The sequence below is a fragment of the Caretta caretta genome, chromosome 1 (assembly GCF_965140235.1).
Source record: "Caretta caretta isolate rCarCar2 chromosome 1, rCarCar1.hap1, whole genome shotgun sequence".
NCBI classification, from domain to species: domain Eukaryota; kingdom Metazoa; phylum Chordata; order Testudines; family Cheloniidae; genus Caretta; species Caretta caretta.
In genome coordinates, this window is record NC_134206.1 from 56,881,522 (window position 1) to 56,903,373 (window position 21,852).

At 42.9% G+C, this 21,852-nt stretch overlaps 1 protein-coding gene across 6 annotated transcripts in view; it reads right to left on the minus strand.

Annotated features, from left to right (window-relative positions):
* Positions 1-21,852, minus strand: part of FAM124A (family with sequence similarity 124 member A) — a 69,685-nt gene that overhangs the window by 38,246 nt on the left and 9,587 nt on the right. For 5 of the 6 annotated variants that reach the window (XM_048849150.2, XM_048849160.2, XM_048849183.2 and 2 more), the window contains one exon: positions 20,819-20,850. The exons of the other annotated variant lie outside the window; for it this stretch is intronic. In XM_048849150.2, the coding sequence (XP_048705107.1) occupies positions 20,819-20,850 (32 nt within the window). The remainder of the gene's footprint in view (positions 1-20,818; positions 20,851-21,852) is intronic. 6 annotated transcript variants of the gene reach the window in all.

Below are 21,852 nucleotides of genomic sequence, written 5' to 3' on the forward strand. Positions count from 1 at the left end.
TGTCTTTTAGTGAAAAGATCTAATTCTGGAGAATACACAGAAATGTGCACAGATTTTGCTGTGCTGTATATTTATACGCTTTGCCTCAATGGAATGCAAACTCGAAGAAATTAGAGGTGAAAGAACTTGTGAGGACAGTGACTCCATCCTCCAATAAGTAAAGGGCATAGTTCTCAGATACTAAACTGATCCTACACTTTCCTTTCCAAAAGGCCTCCTTTTCTCTCCACTTTTTCTTTTGGCAATGGATGCAGAAAAGAATAGAATTTCTGTCAGCTGGCAATATAAAAACCATCTGGTCTCACCTATCAAAGTGAAGGGGAGAAAGGGCAGGCAGAGAAAGAGACAAAATTGGAGGGCAGAATAGAAAAACTGTGTTTGCATGTGAATCATTAAAAAAAAAAAAATAACAACCTCTCTTTTCTAACTAGTGGTGTGGGCGTGTCCTACCTGGAAGATTGGAGCCACAAGGAGGCCTGGTCTACACTACAAACTTAGGTCAACATAAGCCATGTTAAGTTGATCTAATAATGTATGTGTCTACACTACCGAGTTCCTTCTGCTGACCTAAGTGGCCTGTAAAGTGGACTTCTGTACTCCACTTCTGTGCAAGGCGTAGCGCTTGATTCAACATCCAGGGGTTGACATGGGGATAGTGTAGACACTGCATTGTGTAATTTGAATGAATTGGCCTCCAGGACGGGTCCCACAGTGCTGCGTAGTGACCGCGCTAGAGAGCGCTTTCAACTCCACTGCACGTCAGCCAGGTACACAGGAAACAGCCGCTCCCCTGTTAAAGCCCCAAGAACTTTTGAATTTTCATTTCCTGTTTGATCAGCATGGAGAGCTTGCCAGCACAGCTGATCATGGAGACTTAAGGCTGCACACGCACTTCAGCATGGAGTACACAGGAGGTGGTGACTCTTATTGCTGGGTGGGGAGAAATGTGTCTGTGCAGGCAGAGCTCCGATCCAGCAGAAGAAACGCTGACATCTATGCCAAGATTGCACAGGGCATGGGGGGAAAAGGCTACACCAGGGACACACAGCAGTGCTGCATGAAAATAGAGGAGCTTCAGCAAGCGTATCAGAAGACAAGGGCGGCGAACTGTCCTTCTGGTTCTGCCCCCCAGACATGCCGTTTTTATGAGGAGCTGCATGGGATTCTTGGCAGCGAGCCCACCACTGTCCCAAAACACTCCGTGGATACCTCCCAGCACCCCCGGACAACCTAGAGCAACGATGAGAACGCTGTTGATGATGAGGAGGAGAATGCATGGCAGGCAAGTGGAGGATCCATTCTCCCTGACAGCCAAGAACGTGATGCCCGGGAAGGTACCTCTGGTGAGTACACATTTCCAATCAAACTGTAGCGGTTACATGCTATTATTTTTTATGTTTAATCTGAACAAAAAAGTAGGTGTAGTGGGTATCAGTGGCCGCTGCAGCTACAACAGAGGGTGTGCTCCGAAAAAGACTGTTTATGTGCATGGCGATGGCCCATGAATCCTCCATGGAGATCTCTAGGAAGCTTTCATGGAAGTACTCTGCAATCCTTTGCAGATCGTTTCTGGAAAGGGCTGCAGTAGGACACTTTCCCACACTACTCCAGTATTAACTCTGCAGGCATCATTGCAGCACACAGCACTGCAGCATAAGACCAGGTCTGTTCCCAGATGCTTGCAGCATCTACTCCGTTGCCGCTTCTTTTACCCTCAAGAGAGTGATATTGCATAGGGTCACCTAGGGGAAATGGGGAAGTTTTCAATGCTAGCCCTTGAACCACAAATAATTCATCCTTTGGTGAAATCTGGGTCACACAACCACGCTTTCCCAAACATGCCATGGTTGTGATTGGAAGGGATCACCTTTTAATGCTGCTTGCAATACACAAGGGGGGGAGGGGTGTTGGTTGCCTGTTTGTCTCCCTTCCCACATAACCCAGTGCCACTTTTGTAAAAAACAAACTATCTGGGGGTCTTTACACTGGTGCCTATCCTCAAGCACCATCCAGGTTGCTAGGGGAAAAGGGGCTTTTCTCAAGTTCCAACCTGTGATCCCAAGGATGTCTTCACAAAAGCAGCAGCACAAGACTTCTTGTCCATGCCTCGTGGCCTTACTCACCATAGCTGGAGCAGCAAACCATCTCTTGCAATAGCCAGCACTTGTGATTACATTGTGGCTTGCAGTGAACTGTATCGAGGGGTGTTTTTTTTATAAAAAACATTAACCTTGCACCAGAAACAATGTATGCATTGTCAGTGCTACCCTTTTGCTTTGCATTCCTTGCAGCTGAAACGTTGTCTGTAGGTGCATCCTCCAAACCGGGACAGAGATTTTCCCAGATTAGAAGGCAGAAAAAGAAGACTCGCAAGAACATGTTCAGTGAGTTAATGTACGCCTCTGACAGTGACAAGACAGAGCTCAAAGCATGGAGGATTACACTGTCCGAGAATCTGGACAGGGACAGGGAAGACAAGAGAGCATGCAGGGAACAAGAGCATGCCACGCAGGAAGAGATGCCGTGGATTATGAAGGGGCAATCAGACATGTTGAGGTGTCTGGTTGAGGTTCAAGAAAGGAAGCTGGATGATAGAGTCCCTTTGCAGAGAACCTACTGCCATCACCACCCAGTTCTACAGCCTTCTCCCACAAACATCCCATGGTGCGCAGGCAGGGGGGGAGGTCAGTATCCCTTGCAAACAACACCAGGGGAGGGTACAAGGACCAGAAGGTGCCCATTCCCACACCTTTGATTGTTATTGCAGTGCATCTGTAAGAAAGCTTTCCTAGTTTCTCCCTCCTCCCCAATGTTATCAGTCTTTTGCCCCAGGTTATCTTACTTTTCTTTGCTGTCTCTGTGTGTTTGTGTGCATAATAAAACTTTACGGATTGAGGAGAAAAGGCTCTGTCTTCACTCAACACATGGAGGTTGGTGGGGTTGGAGTTTACAGGGGATAAAATGCAATGGAGGGGACAGTTTGGTAAGGAACAACACAGATAAGTGTCACATTACTCTGGCTCATTGTCTCCCTGAGGTTTTGACAAACAATTTCAGCACAGAGCCCTTTGATGTGCTCTTCTTATTGCCCTGGTGTCTGCCTGACAGACAACTTTGAGCAGCCAATCTGCCTCAACAGCCCACCCTGGCGGAAACTTTTCTCCCTTTGTTTCACAGATATTATGGAGCACACAGCAGGCAGCAGTAACAATGGGGACATTACTAGGTTAGACCTCAGTGAAAGCAAACAAACGATGCCAGCAACCTTTTAAATGTCCAAAGAAACATTCCACCACCATTCTGCACTTGCTCAGTCTATGACCTGATCGGTCCTTACTGCTGTCCAGGCTGCCAGTATATGGCTTCATGAGCCATGGGAGCAAGGGATAGGCTGGGTCTCACAGGATCACGATTGGCATTTCAACATCACCAATGGTTATTTTGTAGTCTGGAAAGAAAGTCCCTGCTTACACCTTTCTGAACAGACACGTGTTCCAAAAGATGCGCACGTCATGCTCCTTTCCCAACCATCCCACGCTGATGTCGGTGAAATGGCCCCTGTGATCCACCAGCGCTTGCAACACTATTGAGAAGTACCCCTTTCGGTTTATATGCTCTTTGGCAAGGTGGTCTGGTGCCAAGATCGGAATATGTGTTCCGTTGACTGCCCCACCACAGTTGGGGAACCCCATCATGGCAAAACCATCCACTATGTTCTGCACATTGCCCATAGTTACTACCCTTCTTAGCAGAAGTCTGTTAATGGCCCTGGAAACTTGGATCACAACAGATCCCACGGTAGCTTTACCCACTCCAAATTGATGCCCCACTAACCGGTAGTAGTGTGGTGTTGCAAGCTTCCAGAGCTATTGCCGCTCACTTCTCCACGGTCAGAGCAGCTCTCATTTTAGTATTGCTGCAATTCAGGACTGGGGAAAGCTCTTCACACAGTTCCTGGAAAGTGGCCTTACACATTCGAAAGTTCTGCAGCCACTGATTGTCATCCCACAGCTGTATAACGATGCAGTCCCACCAGTCAGTGCTTGTTTCCTGGGCCCAGAAACGGCGCTTAACTGTGTCAAGTTGATGCATGACTGTTGCCAGCAACTACGAATTGCTCCGCTCTATGTCTTCCAGCAGGGCTGCTTGCGTGACATCACATTGTTCCAAGCGGCGGCTCTTGTATCAGTTGTGTAAAAACTTCAGGATAAGGCGCAAGGTGTTTGTAATCCTCACAACAACAGTGTACAGCTGAGTGGGGTCCATGCTTATTGTGCTATGGCATCCGTGTAGGTAACCCAGGCTTACGAAAAAGGCTTGGTTTGTTTGCCATTGATTTCAGGGAGAGAGGGAGGGAGGTAAGTGTATCACGGGAGGCTAATGCCATATTCCCATAACCATCTGTGCCAATGTTTTGATCCCATAAGGCATTGCAAGTCCAACCCAAAATTCCACTTGTCTATGTGCACTGTGGGGTAAATACCCACATTGCAGAGCTCTGTGCATCGATGCAAGCCCTGCTAGTGAGGATGCACTCTGCTGACACAATGAGCGTAGTGTGGACACGCAAGATTGACTTGCTTAAATCAGAGGCTTGATGTCGACTTAACTTTGTTGTGTAAACATGGCCGAAGATACAAACACCACATGTCACAAATATAAAGGGAAGGGTAAACCCCTTTGAAATCCCTCCTGGCCAGGGGAAAGCTCCTCTCACCTGTAAAGGGTTAAGAAGCTAAAGGTAACCTCGCTGGCACCTGACCAAAATGACCAATGAGGAGACAAGATACTTTCAAAAGCTGGGAGGAGGGAGAGAAACAAAGGGTCTGTGTGTCTGTCTATATGCTGGTCTTTGTCGGGGATAGACCAGGAATGGAGTCTTAGAACTTTTAGTAAGTAATCTAGCTAGGTATGTGTTAGATTATGATTTCTTTAAATGGCTGAGAAAAGAATTGTGCTGAATAGAATAACTATTTCTATCTGTGTATCTTTTTTGTAACTTAAGGTTTTGCCTAGAGGGGTTCTCTATGTTTTTGAATCTAATTACCCTGTAAGATATCTACCATCCTGATTTTACAGGGGGGATCTCTTCATTTCTATTTACTTCTATTTTTATTAAAAGTCTTCTTGTAAGAAGCTGAATGCTTTTTCATTGTTCTTAAGATCCAAGGGTCTGGGTCTGTAGTCACCTAGGCAAATTGGTGAGGCTTTTTACCAAACCTTGTCCAGGAAGTGGGGTGCAAGGTTTTGGGAAGTATTTTGGGGGGAAAGACGCGTCCAAACAGCTCTTCCCCAGTAACCAGTATTAGTTTGGTGGTGGTAGCGGCCAATCCAAGGACGACGGGTGGAATATTTTGTACCTTGGGGAAGTTTTGACCTAAGCTGGTAAAGATAAGCTTAGGAGGGTTTTCATGCAGGTCCCCACACCTGTACTCTAGAGTTCAGAGTGGGGGAGGAACCTTGACACCACACGATTAAGTAATCTCAATGTATTGAGACTTTTACTGTTCCTTTGAGAATGGATGTTGTAAACTACTGCAATGAAGTGCTGAGATGGTGGTATCAACTATGACTAATGAGGAACCTTTAAACAAACACAAAAGGTCCCTCTATCACCCATTGAGTAACCTAAAAACCATTTATTTTAATTAGTTAACTGACTGCAAGGATTTATGCGGCTTGAACTTTGGGCCACAGGTCGCACTTCCACGCTATTCCCGGACAGCCTCGGCAGAGCCACTATAAACACACCATAAGTCCAGGGAGACCAGTCACTGAAGGAAGTGCCACCCACAGTAGAGCTGATTGGAAGCTCCTCCAATGACCACTGATTGGCCCAGGCCCGGTTCTGAGTCTCAGTTCGGATTCATGGCTCTCACTCTGGTTTGATCCTTGGCTCTGGCATCCAGCTTCTGACTCTGGTTCTGACACTTGTTTCTGTTTCCCAATTCCTGACTCCCGCTCCAACCATAGGACCTGACTACCCTTACCCTGGTTCCTGACACTGACAATTTAGATCGTGTTTCATGGGTGTCAACTGTGATGCTGGCAAACTAGGTGCCAGCTCATGCCAAGGCCCTCATGTTTCAACTGCGCACTGACAAATATATAGATATTGTTAAAATAAGTTGAGTTATAAAAATGTGCTTAATGTTTAGACTTTATGAAATACTTGTAAGATGTTTTATGCATTAATCTCACTTATAATATCTGTATCCCATGTTATAAGGTAATATTTAAGTGTTTGCATTGTAATCCTCTGCAACTGTGTAAATCACCAGACAGGAGAGAGACATGAATTAGTGTGAAATGTTGGCTTCCAACAGAAGGTGTTTGGGCCTTTTATGTTGGGCAAGGCCTTCAACACCAGACGAACTAATGGGGAACATCACCTGACAAAAAAGACTTTCCTGATTGCTCCCGGCCCCCTAACTCCCCCTGAAGAGGAGACATGCAAGTGAATTCCTTCCATCAGCTAAGTTTGCAATTAGAAGCAGAAGGGACAAAGGAATAAAATGTCCTAATGAGGAGGAACCGTATCTCTATGCTGCTTGGACTCGGGGAGGCAACATTTTCTAGGCATAAGCAAGAGATCCCCAGTGTTTAGATTCAGTTAGCCATAAGGGACATAGAGAGCTTGCTTATTATTGAAGCTTCTAGTACCTTCTGAAACTTAAGAGTCTAACTCAATTGTGAATGTATGTTTACCTGCTTTAACCTTGTAAATAACTCATTTCCTTTTTCTAGTTAGTAAATCTTTAGATAGTTTATTACAGAATTGGCTATAAGTAAGGCTAAGATTTTGTCATGGTTATTTTTAGTAAAAGCCATGGACAGGTCACAGGCAATGAACAAAAATTCATGGAAGCTGTGACCTGTCTGTGATTGTTGCTGCTGAGACGCTATGTTTCCCCCCCTCCTCCTCTGGTGGCTAGGACAGAGAGCTGCAGGGTTCTCTCCCCCCCACTCCCCGCAAGACTGTCCCCAGTTGCTGGAACACTAAGGAGGGCACCCTGAGAAGGCTGTAGCCTTTCGCTGGAACCCTGCAGTGGGACCTTGAGGGGGCTGTGACCTGTTGCTGGAAACCTGCCGGGCCCTACTGGCTGCCAGCTCCAGTCCCGCAGACCCAGGGGCTGAAGCAGAAAATGTCATGGAAGTCTCTGGAAGTCCCGGCTTCAGTGACCTCCGTGACATAAACGTAGCCTTAGCTATAAACATTGTTTTGGTGTGAGATCTGAGGTGAAACTGACCTGGGATCAGTGACTGGTCCTTTGGAACTGGAAGTAACCTGAATATTGTTGTGATTGTGTGTAAGAGACCATTTATCACAAAGGCAATCTTACCTTGCTCACAAGATAGATCAGTGTACCTAAGGGGACTGTCTGTGACTCCATGTTAAGGCTGCTATAGGGCCTGAGGAGTTTGCACTTGATATTTGGTTGGTGAAATCTAAGTATAGAATTCACAACCAATTTGGGGTTTGTGCCCTGCTTCTTAAGAGTCTGCTCTGAGGTTGGTACTCATGTTCTTGAGCCACTGCCAGACAGCTTGACACTAGACAACTGGAGGTTTGGGGGGGTGGAAGCAGGTCTTACCCCACTTTTCAAGGATCTGTCCCCATCAGAGCACTCTCTTTGGATGTTACTTGGAAAGTGCACTTGCACAATCCAGTCCGTACAGCAGGAGCTCTGAACCCTCTGGCCAAGGCCTTCTGGTCCTCCTTTTTGACTCTCAGGTGAAACAAAAAAACAATCCAAAGTCAGCAAAAGAAGTTAAACAAAGGGGCAAAGAAAACCACTAGCTTCCTTCCTCAGAGTCCCCTGGGACTCCAGCACAAGCTACAGGATACAGTCTCTTCCCCCTCTTAGCAGAGATCATCTGTTTTCCTTTTTGAGAGGAAAGAGGTTCTGTTGGCTATCAGACCTCTTCCGGGGAGCTGAGAAACTTAACAACCAGCTCCCTTCCAGGGCTGCCCACTGATGAGTGGTGTTCCCTTCTTCTAAACTCCCTCTTTATGCCTGGCATGACTCGTAGGTGCAGCAGGGCATGGCTACTCAAGCCTACAGCAGCTCCTTACCCCCTTCCATGTTGGTGCAGGATTTATACAGACTGTTTTCCATCCCACTCTCCCCCCCCAAAAAATTAGTGATTGCATTAATAATGGAAACACTGAGTTTGGAACAGAAGCTAGTTTATCTCACTTGATTAAAAGTGGACAAATTTAGTCATGGTATAAAACCACTCATTAAAAAGAGATTCAACAGCTAGTATTTTTTCTCTCTATCATATGAATGCGTGCCCCCTCCCCATCCCAAAAGCATTGTCTATACCCTAGTGTTTTTATTTCCCCAAACCTTGACTCTAATTCCTGATTAAAAGCAGGGTTTGGGGTCACCCTGCTGCTGCTATCTGGACCACAACAGAGCAGGCTGCATGCAGGCAATATTCCAGCTCCAATGCTGTCACATTGCGTCAGGTAAGAGTAAATTCCACTCTGTCTTCTCTAGTACAGCTCCAGCTAAGAAGATATTGGGGATGGGTGGGCGGGTGGGGGAAAATCTCAGACTTACCAGTGAGATCTAGAGGCAGATTTTCAAAGGTATCTGGGCAACTAAATATGCTGTTAGGCACCTGGTAATATTTTCTGAAGTGCCTAAGCAGGTTAGGCAACTAATTCCCATTGACTTCAATGGAAGTTAAGCAGGTTAGATACTTAACTCCCATTGAAGTCAATGGGAATTAGGTGCCTAACCTGCTTAGGCACTTTTATAAATCCTACTAGGCACCTATCCTCATCTTTAAGCACCTAAATACCTTTGTAAATCTGGCCCTTAGAGGACAGTGCACTCTATGTGATTCGGGATACTTGTTTTCTGTTCCTGACACACACCTACTGCATGACCTTGGGCAAAGCAGATCACTTATCTGTGCCTCTGTTCTCTCCCCTCCCCCCCCGCCCCATTCGTTTTCTCTATTTAGATTGTAAGCTCTTTTAGTCAGGGGCTGTCCCTCACTATGTGTTTGTACAGCACCTAGCACAATAAGGACCTGATCTCTATTGAGTCCTCAAGGTGCTATTGTAATACAAAAAATAATAATTAAAACAACCCTGCTTACAGAAGGAGACAAGATTCTGCTTTCTGGTGGTGGTGAACACAAACAAGACTGAAAGAGGAAGGGAAAGGGTCACTGACAAGTAGGCAGGCAGGGGAGCCATTTGCCATGACGGAAAGATTTGAAAATTGGAGGATAATTGCACCACAAACAACTCTGGGCACAGATGAAACAGGTGGCCTTAAGCTGACTCATCATAATCTATGTGACTGACTATCAACATCTAGCTTATGGCTGTTCTTTAGAATGCAAGTATGCATGTAAAAATACTGAATTTCTGTTTCAAATTTTGAAACTGGAAGCCACAGAGCCTCAAACCAACAGCTGGGCTTGAAAGTGAAAACAGTGATTCAGTAGAAAAGCTAACCAGTTTAAGAACTAATCAGCAAAGAAATGCAACTCTGCTCCAAGAAACCACAAGCGTTTACCTCAAATTCAATCCATGCACATGTTCTGCAGTAGGATTAGAGGATATCATTACATTTTTGAAAGAATTATTTCCTATTTGAATAGTGTTACTTTGCATAAACACCATTAATTTATTCTGACTGCACTTAATGAGAACTGCCAGCTGTCAAAATAAGATTAGGCCTTAAAGATCTTAAAGAGAAAGAACACTGATTTACACACACAGAGACAGTATGTTCAAAACTTTTTTTCTTTTATATACACCTGGTACTGTAGTGCTGGTTGTCATCTCTGGGCCATACTGTTCTTTGCAGTGGAGCAGGCCATGGAGAACTGAGCCAGCAGAGCGAAGCCATTAGAAGAGAAGGTAGCTGGAAGGAGGAATTGCAATGGGAATTTTGCTCAATCCTTGCACCCTTGTTTATCAGTGACATTTCAGACTAATTATATAAAATAATTAGAAAAAAATAAGTCTTGTGGACCCTCCCTGACAAAGAAATCACTGGAGAATTAAAATTCACCACCCATACTAACATTAAAATAGCAGAATTCAACCCATCTTACCAGGTGGCTCCAGCTTTAACAGCTCCATGATACTACCTGGAACCAAAAACCAATAAAACCTCTACACTTACAGTTCTGAAAACAAATATTACACCTGCATAGACACAAGCCCAACAATGGCTGCAGAGCAGCATTGGGATGGTTCTCTCCAAATGAACATACAAAAATAGAACATTCCATTTCCGGTGGCATCCTGACCAAAGCAACACATACTCTTGCCTCTACAAAAGATCTATCCCCTGTGCTATGTATATATGTACAATGGCAGCTAGCTGTATATGAATGCAGCCACAGATCACTACATTTGGATTGCCAACTCTCCCAAGATAAAAGGTAAAAAAGGAAGGTTTATGCTTTATAAAATACAAGTTTTAGAATATGACAAATTTGAAAATTTCCTCAACTGTAATTACACCTTAGGTGTTTCAAGTCAGATATAGAAAACATGAGATTTTCTGGTGCACAAAGGAATTCTTGAATAGCCATTCTTTCACTAGGAATAAACACACAAAGTGCACCTTTTAATTTTATTGAGGCTAAAGTCATAATGACTTGAGTTTGGATCCTGTTCTTCCAATGAAGCTCATATAGAATGTCATTATTTTAGAGACTGTAAGACCAGAAGGGACCATTGTGATCATCTAGTCTGATCTCTTGTAGAACACAGGCCATAGGACTTCCCTGAATTAGTTCCTCTTCAACCTAGAGCATATCTTTAAGAAAAACATCTAATCTTGATTTAAAAATTTCCAGAGAATAAAATATCCACCACAACCCTTGGTGATTTAATATATGTATCGATCTCAAACTACTTTGTTTTCTGAGCATCATTTTGGTTGTAAGACAGTACTGTCCCTTTCCCGTTGCCTTTTTACCTCCATCTTGGACTGAAATTCCAAGAGAAGTTGCAAGGACTAACAATGCAAAGCAATCAAGGGTCATAAACCTAGAGGGTCTTATTCAAACACAAGCTCTCTTGAGCAGTGAGTCAGCTACCACTCAGAGAAACCCATCCTTCCATGTGAACCAGTAACCAAGCAACTGATCATCTAATGGTGACTCCAGTCACCTGAGGAAGGCATTGATGCTGATCAGGAGAGTAACCTTACAGAGGGGACTAAAAGTTTATAAAAGAAAGACTCTCTCACCAGCCATTTGAGTGGGGGAGGGATCAGAAGCATGCTAGAAGGAGCAGGAGGGTCTTGGGACCCTGAAAGGGCACTGACCAAATCCCAAGGGGTTCTTGGAGTGGCGAGGACGCTGGAGGGAAGGCTGTGTGTGCAGGTTTTGTTCTTTCGGCATGGATCTGTAAGTCTCTATGCTTTGTCTAGGAATAAAGTGTATGGGAGTGTTTCCAAAGTTACTTTGCAAAGCTTCTGGGTTCCTTGCTGTAACTATTACATGTCCCTAATGGGTTAAACTGTAAACTGTAGTACCCACAAGGGCAGCGCTCTGGCAAAGGGTGTGCTTAAGTTACTGAAAAGACTTGGGGGGGGGGGTCAGCACTGCTCCATGGGGGGTCCAGGGCAGCTGGATTGTGGGGACCACACAGCTGAGGGGGGAGTATCAGATGGAATCTGCACCCAGGAGTGAGCCTGAGAGGCCAGAGCGGCCAGAGCCAGTACCTGGATACTGCCAGCAGGAGAGTGAATTTGTGTGGGGGGGTGGAGGGTGAGAAAACCTGGATTTGTGCTGGAAATGGCCCACCTGTTGATCACTTTAGATAAGCTATTACCAGCAGGACAGTGGGGTGGGAGGAGGTATTGTTTCATATTCTCTGTGTGTATATAAAGTCTGCTGCAGTTTCCACGGTATGCATCTGATGAAGTGAGCTGTAGCTCATGAAAGCTCATGCTCAAATAAATTGGTTAGTCTCTAAGGTGCCACAAGTACTCCTTTTCTTTTTGCTCAGTCTCAGTTAGTTTAGCATGCAAGATCGAGTGTTTGGGTCTAAACCTAGCAACCAGGTGACTTGGACAGTGAAGAACTTTCCAAGCAACATATGTGAATGATAATTTTTTTAAACAAAGCATAAAACAGTTTAATACATTCAAACAAAAACTTCAGTCCCTTCATCCTTGACCCTCAATAGAAATAAGGCTTCCAGCGATGCCTTTCCTGATTTTTGTGCAACAATGCAATGACAAAATGGAAAATTGGATAAACTGAGCACTATGAAACTTTACTGTGGTCTTTGTAGGAGAACCTCACAAAACAAGGTTCTCCTATCTGCTCTGTGCAGACCTTAAAGTTCCCATTACACTTTCCACAAGATTTGGTGTTTGCCTTGGTGTCATCACCAAAATATCCTCTTTCCTCTTGCTCACTGACATCTGCCAAGTTGTGAATTGGTTAACTGCCCCTCTCTATCCCAGATGTGGCTGTATTTCAATGGTGTTGTATGTACAATGTACATTATTTGTGAAGCTCACTTGGATTCTCCTAGATAAAAGGATCTATATATAAATGTAAAATTATTACTCCTACTACAGTAAATTTCCACAAAAAATTGCAGTGACTTGGCTTGAAATGGAACCATATCCTTTAAGAGATTTTAAAAGAAATATTCAGTTAATCAAAGACTACTGATGACTATGATGAGCATTGTAATACTAGTATTATTGTTTTTTTTAATAAAAAGAACATTGAGGCATTATCTAATAAGTACCCCTGGAGAATTACTGGAACTTTGCAAATGAATATGAAAATAGAAGGTTGGTTTCTCAGCATACTGATCTTGACAGTGGACATGTGTCCTTTTGTATCTTTTATTAGGCCTACATATTCTCAATAAAAATTATGCATGTTTTTCAAAGGGCGTTCTGAGAGTGAAAAATTAGCACCTCTGTACTAGATTCATGCCATTTGGGCACAGTTAAGAAGCAGGCAGAGCCACAGGAAGCTAGTTTATGTTACAGAGGCAGACGGCCTCCCTGAATTCTCTTATGCCCAGGGAAAGTACACTCACTGCTACATCCCTTATGAGGTGCAGACTATTCCACTCTGCGTGGCAGATTGGTGTAAGGAGGGGGAGGAACAGCCCAGCTTCCTCCCCATCCTCTTGTGGGGGAAATAGGGAGGGAGAAGTTTTTACATTCCCTGGAGCTCAGTGCATCTGTCAGCACAATTTACAGTAAGTGCCTAGGAAAAACAACTCAGTCAGTCTGCAATCTGACCAGTAGCACTGAATGTTAGCAGACTTGTTTATTTAGATAATCTTCTTTTGTGGGGCTCTGCAACTTCAGAGCACAGAGGAGTTGTGTGTATGTGTCTGGGAGAAGAGATCACGAGGGTATATATTTAGAGAGATTCTTCTAAAGCAACATTTTTACTGGTTAAAAGTAAAAGTTTTAAAAGTACCTAAGTCAATTGACTTTTAATGAGATGTTAGGTGCTTATGTCACTTGGGCAGTTTTGAAAATTCTACACCAAAATTATATGCATGTTTTAAAGCAAAGTGAAATAATTAACACTGAGCACTGATGATAACAGTGAACTCCAAGCTGGAGGCTAGAACACTCAACACTTAGGCTCCTTGTCAATAATGACTCCAACAACTTTGGATCTGACCATAAGAGGTGGTGCTTTAAATAGATTTATATTCATGTCACAACCACTCCATTTTCTTATAACTTTTTCAGAGTGTAGTTCCCCAGACATTCCTTCTGTGCCTCTGTTTAAGAAGTAGTGTCTCTGAAAGGCAGCACTAAATATAGACTATTTATCGTCTTAATTTACAATCAATGTCAACTAGTTAACTAAACAAAATGAATGTATTTACACTAACAAAGGAACAGATTATAAACAGAAAGCAATATGTACACTTTACAATAATACTAGCTAGTTACAGAAGAAATATGGGACCAGATTCTGCTCTCAGCAACTTACACTAGTATAAATCTGCTTTGGAGAAATTACATTGCACTTAAAAAAAAAAAAAAGAGAGCATGGATGAAACTTCCAGGCTTCAATGACGTATACAACATGAGTATAATTCTTTCATCCTAACCATGAAGGTCACAGTAAAGGAATACATACAGCCTAAAAATACCCCAAAAGTATTAGTTCGTTTTCCAGTTACAGTAGGGTGACCAGACAGCAAGTGTGAAAAATCAGGACAGGAAGTGGCGGGTAGTAGGAGCCTATATAAGACAAAACCCCAAATATTGGGACTGTCCCTATGAAATCAGGACATCTGGTCACCCTCAGTTAGAGTCAGTAAATGAAAGGTAGGTCAGTCATCAGCTATAAACTGCAAAGCAGGTGGGTGACATGCCTTTCACTTAATTGAGAACCACAGCACAAACCACAGTATGCTATTCCTCCTCTCACAGTCTTTATTTAAGCTATTTCTATCCAAGAATGACCTCTCACCCACTAAGTTTTAAACTGAAGAGTATTAGTGTTATATTGGTTTCTGGTTAAAACAGATTTTTGCTTTCTGTAGCTCAAGTTCCCTACACACTGTCACAAATACACATCCTATCCAATAGGGGTAGATATGCATTTTGCTCACTGATTTAGCTGAAAGTCGAGTAAATACATATATCCAGACAGTTCCTATTGGTTGCATACCTGAAAAATGCCAAGAGCAAAAGTTATTCCTTAAAAAGCCATTGGTAACTGGCTCCAGATCTAAGTACTATATATTTCAAATGCTACAAGGCAAATCAAGGCTTTGCTTAAAAATGCCCAGTTTTGGAAAAAGCCTTGGGAGAATGGATATCCAGAGCTATGAAAATGACCCATTTTTCAGTTTGCTGGCAATTCTGAAAAATTTAAAGAAAGTTCAGTTTAGGTCAAACCAAAACCAATTTTTTGGAGAATCAAAAAAAGTCAGAAAAATTTTCTTTCTGGTTGAATAAAACATTTTTTCTTTGGCATTTTTAACCTTTTAAATGAAAGCAAAGGAAATAAAGGACTACATTCACAAAATGATGGGAGTGTCCTCTCTTATGCCCAATCACCAGGGCACTCACCCAGGTTCAACTATCTGCTCCACAGCAGAGACTATGAATCCACAACTCCTCCACATCAAGATACATTTCTAATCACCAGGCTATAGAGTCAGGCTCATGCTCTCTTTGAGCCAATAACTGATCAAGTATTTTATACAAAGTGAAACAATTTCACGGGAGAGACTGAGAAAGGCCCACACCAGATTAGCCAATAGCCCGGTGATTAGGGCACTCCCCTAAGTGGGGAAAGACCTGGGTTCAAGTCCATATGCCTGAGGAAGATTCCAGCCTGGGTCTCCTTGTAGCTCAGATGAGTGCCCTAACCACTAGGCTATTGGGCACCGGAGAAGCAGCATCTCTTCCTCAATGCTGTGCAGAAATCCCCTTGTGAATCAAGACTGAAAAATCAAAATGATCTGTTTTGACATTTCTGAAATTTTTTCTTTTTTTGTTTTGATCAACAAAATTTACTTAAATGGACACAAATTCACAAAATGTTTTGGTTGACCCAAATCTACATTTTCTCAGAAAAAAAATGTTGAGGTGAAAAATGTCACCCAGCTCTGTTATCACAAATATACATGCAGAACTGGAGATTTGGAGATCCTCCAAAACTCTACTGAATCAAAAGGTAGACAGAGAGGCTGCTGGCAGCCGCTCAAAATCATAACTTGACAAAAACTTCACAATGGCTAGTAGACTAAGACCACTGCCTACCATATTGACCAACATTGTCTCACTGTTTCCTAGTACTCCCCTGTCAGTGGCTATCTTTTGTCTCTGTGCGTTGTGTGAAAAAAACACTTCCTTTTGTTTTAAACCTCTTGCCCATTAATTTCATTTGGTAACCCCTAGTTCTTGTGTTATGAGAAGGAATAAACAACACTTCCTTATTTACTTTCTCCACACCAGTCATGATTTTATAGACCGCTATCCTTTCCGCCCTTAGTCGTCTCTTTTCCAAGCTGCTACTCTGAAACCAGACTAGAGTTAGTAGTTCTGCAATTTCACATTTGAGTTCCTTCAGAACTCTTCAGTGAATATCATCTAGTCCTGGTGACTTATTACTGTTTAGTTGATCAATTTGTTCCCTCTAATGACACCTCATCTGGGACAGTTCCTCAGATTTGTCACCTAAAAAGAATGGCTCAGATTTGGGAATCTCCCTCCCACCCTCAGCCGTGAAGACCAATTAAAAGAATTCATTCAGTTTCTCCACAATGGCCTTACTGTCCTTGAGTGCTCCTTTAGCATCTTGAACGTCCAGTGGCTCCACTGGTTGTTGAGCAGGCTTCCTGCTTCTGATGTTCTTAATTTTTTTGCTGTTATTTTTTGAGTCTTTGGCTAGCTGTTCTTCAAATTATTTCTTGGCCTTCCTAATCATATTTACATTTCCCCTCAGGTCTATGGCTTTCTCATGCTTTTGTATTGGCAGAGTAGCCTACAAAACTTTTGTAGTCTTCTCTGCAGCAGAGTTTAATAGTCTTCACAATGAGCCACTAAACTGAGTGCAATGAAGTCACCTGACAAGTCACTTTTCCTAGTTTCTTCTTTGGCATCTCTGTAGTAAACCTTTGCCCAGCTGACTTGATTCAGAAATGTGCCAGAAAGAATGGCTTACTAGTTTAAGATTCAAATTTGAAACCCAACACTCCACAGAACCAGAGATTACAATCCTGGCAGGACCAACAAAGCTCTTTAACTTTCTGGGTTAGAAAACTGCCATTCACCAGAAAGGGGTATTTAGACATTTGCAAATCAGACAAAAATGAAAACTGCCAGAGAATCTTTAGTAAGAGTAGGGGTTTGCCCTACTATCTCTGCCCCAAATTTCTTCTCCTCCCTTCTCCAAATTGTTTTGCAGTCTACTATGTGTTGGTTAGTTGCTATCTTCAATCTTGGCAGTTCATTTTAGTGGATCTCTATAGTGCGCACATAATTTGTGAAGTCCTTTGGGATGAAAGCAGCAATATAAAAGTAAACATTACTCCATTGTTTTTACTCTTTACTGGGGACATGGAAACCATTTCTGTCAAGTGATTTAATATTGGGATGTGGAGCAGTGAGTTTTCATGTGGACTTATAAAGCCAAGAGCTAACCTCTGCTCTTTTTTCTAAAGAGTTTTAAAAGAAGCTATCACAATTTATTATTTGCAAAAAGAACAGGAGTACTTGTGGCACCTCAGAGACTAACAAATTTATTTGAGCATAAGTTGTCATGGACTACAGCCTACTTCATCAGATGAATGCATGCATGCATCTGATGAAGTAGGCTGTAGCCCACGAAAACTTATGCTCAAATAAATTTGTTAGTCTCGAAGGTGCCACAAGTACTCCTGTTCTTTTTGCGGATACAGACTAACACAGCTGCTACTCTGAAATTTATTATTTGTAATTCAGTGGCAACTAGAGACCCGAATCAGATTTGGTGCGTGGTTATAGTAGGTGCTCTATAGAGAGTAGAAAGGTAGTCCCTGCCCTGAAGAGTTCACAGTCTGATCTACTCAAATATTACTATTCCTCTTGTGCTGTCTGAACAGACAGACTACACAATGTCTATGAAATAAAAAACTAAATCCCATAATTTGCGATGCTACACCAGCTTCATTTGTCTTGGAAGCAGAAAAGAGACATCACATTTTTAAGTTTGTATGTAAAAAGGCTGTCCTGTCTCCTGAACTTTTCTGTCTCTGCCAGAATGATAATACTTCCCAGTACTGACAAAGGACTGGTGTTAAAATACTATTGTAATCCCCACCACATCCTGGACTGCCTTGGTCAGCACAACGTCTAGGTCACCACATTTAATGTGACAAACTGCAGCTGGCATGTAACTGAAATCACTTGTATGTACTAATCCATTACAAGTAAGAATTACCAAGATGAGTTTGCTCCTATTGTTTTCACTCAACACAGCAGTAATATAAATAAATAATTGATTACAAGTCAATGTCTAGACGAGAAATACTTTGCTTTAAGCCTCATCAGTGAGTTCATTTGTCAAATACTAATTATTACTGGGCCCATAATCTGCCAACCATATAGAGAATGATCCCTGCCAGTAGGAAATCAGGAATACATTCCAATAATAAGAACATTCTTAGGCTAAAGGCCTGAACTGCTCACTGGAGACATACATCCAGCAGACAGACAGCTAGCCCTTTGTCAGTCACATCAGCTCAGGATTCAGACATGTAGATAACTTTATTCTTTAAGGGCCTGATACAACTTTCAGTGAATTGGAATTCAACTGAAAGCAACTACAATATTCCCACTGAGTTCAATAAGAGATAGATAAAACCTCAAATTATTCCTTCTGGCTAGGTGATACCTTGGGGAATTAGTCTGAGAACTGGACACCTGTGTGGAACTGGCTAGAGAAACTCCATTTCACCCAGAATCATGTGCATGGAGGACATTTGACAGCTCTCTTCTGATTATAAGAGAATTTGGGCTGCAGGGTGGGAAAGTCAACTTTGTGAATTTCTGTAGCGTTCACTGTGAGTAACAGCTTGCACCTATGAGGAGAAATCAGGAGGGAATTAGGGGGAAGAGATGCCATCTTACATTGATAAGAGGGCTTTATTTGCAGTTTTGCTTGAACGACCATTTCTGGGATTCAGAGAGTAGTAGATACAGTTCTTCCAGTAAATGACAGACTATTTTTGGGAAGATAAAGTCATTATCGTAGAAGACGGAAAAGCACCATGTGAAATTCCTTTTGGTAAAAGCAGAAAAATTTGCCATATCACATCACTGGAAAAAAGAAACCAGATACTGTGTTTCATCTTTTATCACTTAGTTAACCTGAAATCTAATCTGGTCATAAGAAATATTTGGGAAGACTGGAAAACTTTCAGTTCACTTTCTCCCTTCTTTAAGCTCAAACAAAGAAATGTCTTACAGAATTCTCTCCCCTTATGTTTTCTTGGCATCAGTTTATAATAGGCACTCACTCATTTCTAATTCCTGTGGCCTTTGCTGAAACGACATTAATCATTACAAACTCTGAGACCCTATTCACATTGACTAGCCAAACCAGGTTTCAGAATTATGCTCTCACTCTACCCTAGGCACGGGCAAACTTTTTGGCCTGAGTGCCACACTGGGTTTTGGAAATTGTATGGCGGGCCGGTTAGGGAGGCTGTGCCCCCACCCCCATCCAACCCCCTTGCTTCTTGCCCCCGACAGTCCGCCCCGCCCCCCCAGACTCCTGCCCCATCCAACCCCGCCTGTTCCCTGACAGCCCCCGCAGGACCTCTGCCCCATCCACCACCACCACTCCCGCTCCCTGTCCCCTGACCGCCCCCAGAACCCCTGCCCCTGACTACCCCCTACCGCCCCATCCAACCTGACTTCCCTCATGGGACCCCTGCCCCCATTCAACCCCCCTCCCCCCTCCATTCCCCGCCCTGACCCCATCCACACCCAGGCCCCTTGATCACCACCCCAAACTCCCCTGCCCTCTATCCAACCCCCCCTGCTCCCTGCCCCCTTACCGTGCAGCACAGAGCACCAGTGGCTGGCGGCGCTACAGACGCGCCACCCAGAGCGTTGCATCGGTGTAGTGTAGTAAATTGCTCTCCTCCGTAACTGCTACCAGTAGCACATTCTTATGCAGAGCAGTTTAATACACTACACCGGCAGCATGGCGCACTGAGGCTGCGGGGGAGGGGGAACAGCGGGAGGGGCTGGGGGCGAGCCTCCTGTGCCAGAAGCTCAGGGGCCGGGCAGGAGGGGCCCAGGGGCTGGATGTGGCCAGCGGGCCGTAGCTTGCCCACCTCTGCTCTACCCTATCTTCTTATGATTTTAATGTTTATATCTTTGAGCATGGTTGTAACTCAGTTTGGCCCTATCCACACTGGCCAACCAATCCATCCACTGAACCACTGTTTCCAAACTGAGTTCCAAGCAGAGCATGGATGGGGTCCTTACCATGTAGGTGGCACATGTAATTCCCTGGGAACTCAGCTATCTCCCTGATAACAGCTTTGAAACAGAGCTGTCACTTGGCAGTGGAATACAGGACCAATCTAGGACACCACCCACATAGTGATCAGGGCCACTCCCCTCCTGTGATCTTTGATGACTACTTTTTCCTCTTCTGACTGTATTTTGGAGACTCATCTCAGTCCCCCTTTTTCACTTGCAACAGCTCTGCATGGGTTACTGAAGCCCCAGAGCCTACTGCAGTGAACTTCATAGGCCCGTGAGAGGCTAGGGATGAAGATCTGCTTCGTGGTGGAAAGAGATAGTGAGAGGAAATATTTAAATGATCATTTGCATGAGCCCTCTCTACACCCGGCTGGATCACACAAGGTCAGTGCAAACTGGGCATATGAGTGGTAAGTGTGTTCGGTGCTGCTGTGTAAAGCAGGACCAAGATTTAGGAAGTTTTACTACTGATCTTAATGGGAGCAGAGTTAATCTAGTGCCAAGTGTTTTTGCAAATCCTGCCCATACACTGAAGAACTGATTTCAGTAAACATAATAGCCAAGAGGCTTTTTAAATTGTATATAAGGTTTTTGTAAAAGGTCTGTCAATCAACACTTTTATTTGTCTTTTTATTTCTCCTTTTATTATTATTACTTTGATCTTTAAACACATTGCTGCTAGTGATGGAGAAGAGTTTAGATAGATCCAAAACATATCACTGTAATATAATTTGAAAACCTGGAGACTTCTTTATTGCATTAAGCAGACATTAGCAGATAGCAAATGAAAAAGAAAAGGGTGAGATTTTATTTTTAAAAGGTCTTAAAATTATACTTACTGCTTGTAGAGGACATGCGGCTGTACTCGGATCTGCAAGACAAAAATCTTAGTTCAGCAAGGCTGTACTATATTTAAATCTTTAAAAGATCATATACAAATTTGGCAAAGGAAACTATTGACTTTATTTAATTTGCTTTAAACTGTCAAATTGCTTAAAACCTACATACAGTTATTTTTATAGTAAAATAACTCACTATGGAAAATATTTTGAATGTGCCCTCAAGATAGCGGACATTCTGCAGGAATGTTAAAAATATCTACAGAGACTACACAACTAGAGAAGAAACTCTTTGAGGCTATAACTAGTTTTCCAATACTGCTGGATTTTGACCCTCCTCCCCTTCCAAATATCTCCAAAAATGCTTTGCACCTGAAATTTCTAATGTGCATTCTGTAGACAGAAGAGAAATTGAGTTGTCCTTTGCACAACGTTTGAAGGAAACCATAAAATTGGTCTTAGAGATATGATTAATTGAAGAACAAGGTTTTTACCCTTTGGAGAAGTCTTTTCTGTCTCTTTTTTTCTTCTTTATAATGTCATATCTCAACAGAGCCCCAGTCTAGAAGTTCCACATTAGTTTTATTCAATTTATTGTCCACAACAAGAACTAGTGCTGTTCAGTATTTTGAAGGAGGCTAGGTAGTTAATTTTGCAGCTGTTCACTATATAACTTTGAATCTTTGAAATTTTTATTCATTCCTGAAGGAGCTAATAAACTTTTATGGTCACCAGTTAATCTGTGATTTCATTTTACAAATCAAAATATAAGCCCTTTTTATTGTGAGCTGGGGCTGAAAGTTTGTCAAAGATTTTTAATAGAAATCACAGGTTATTCACAATGTGTTGACAACTCTAAATGTTGTGATATTTTATGCTTTTCTTAAAGCTCCAGATCTTGGAAGCAAGTCTGAGACTCTCAGCTTTTTATTTTTCAAAAAAAGTAAATTCCTAGCCCTCATGTTTGCACAGAAAAACTGAAAAAGTTACTCAAAAGACTCAGAAATGAGAAAACATCTGATAATTTGCTCACA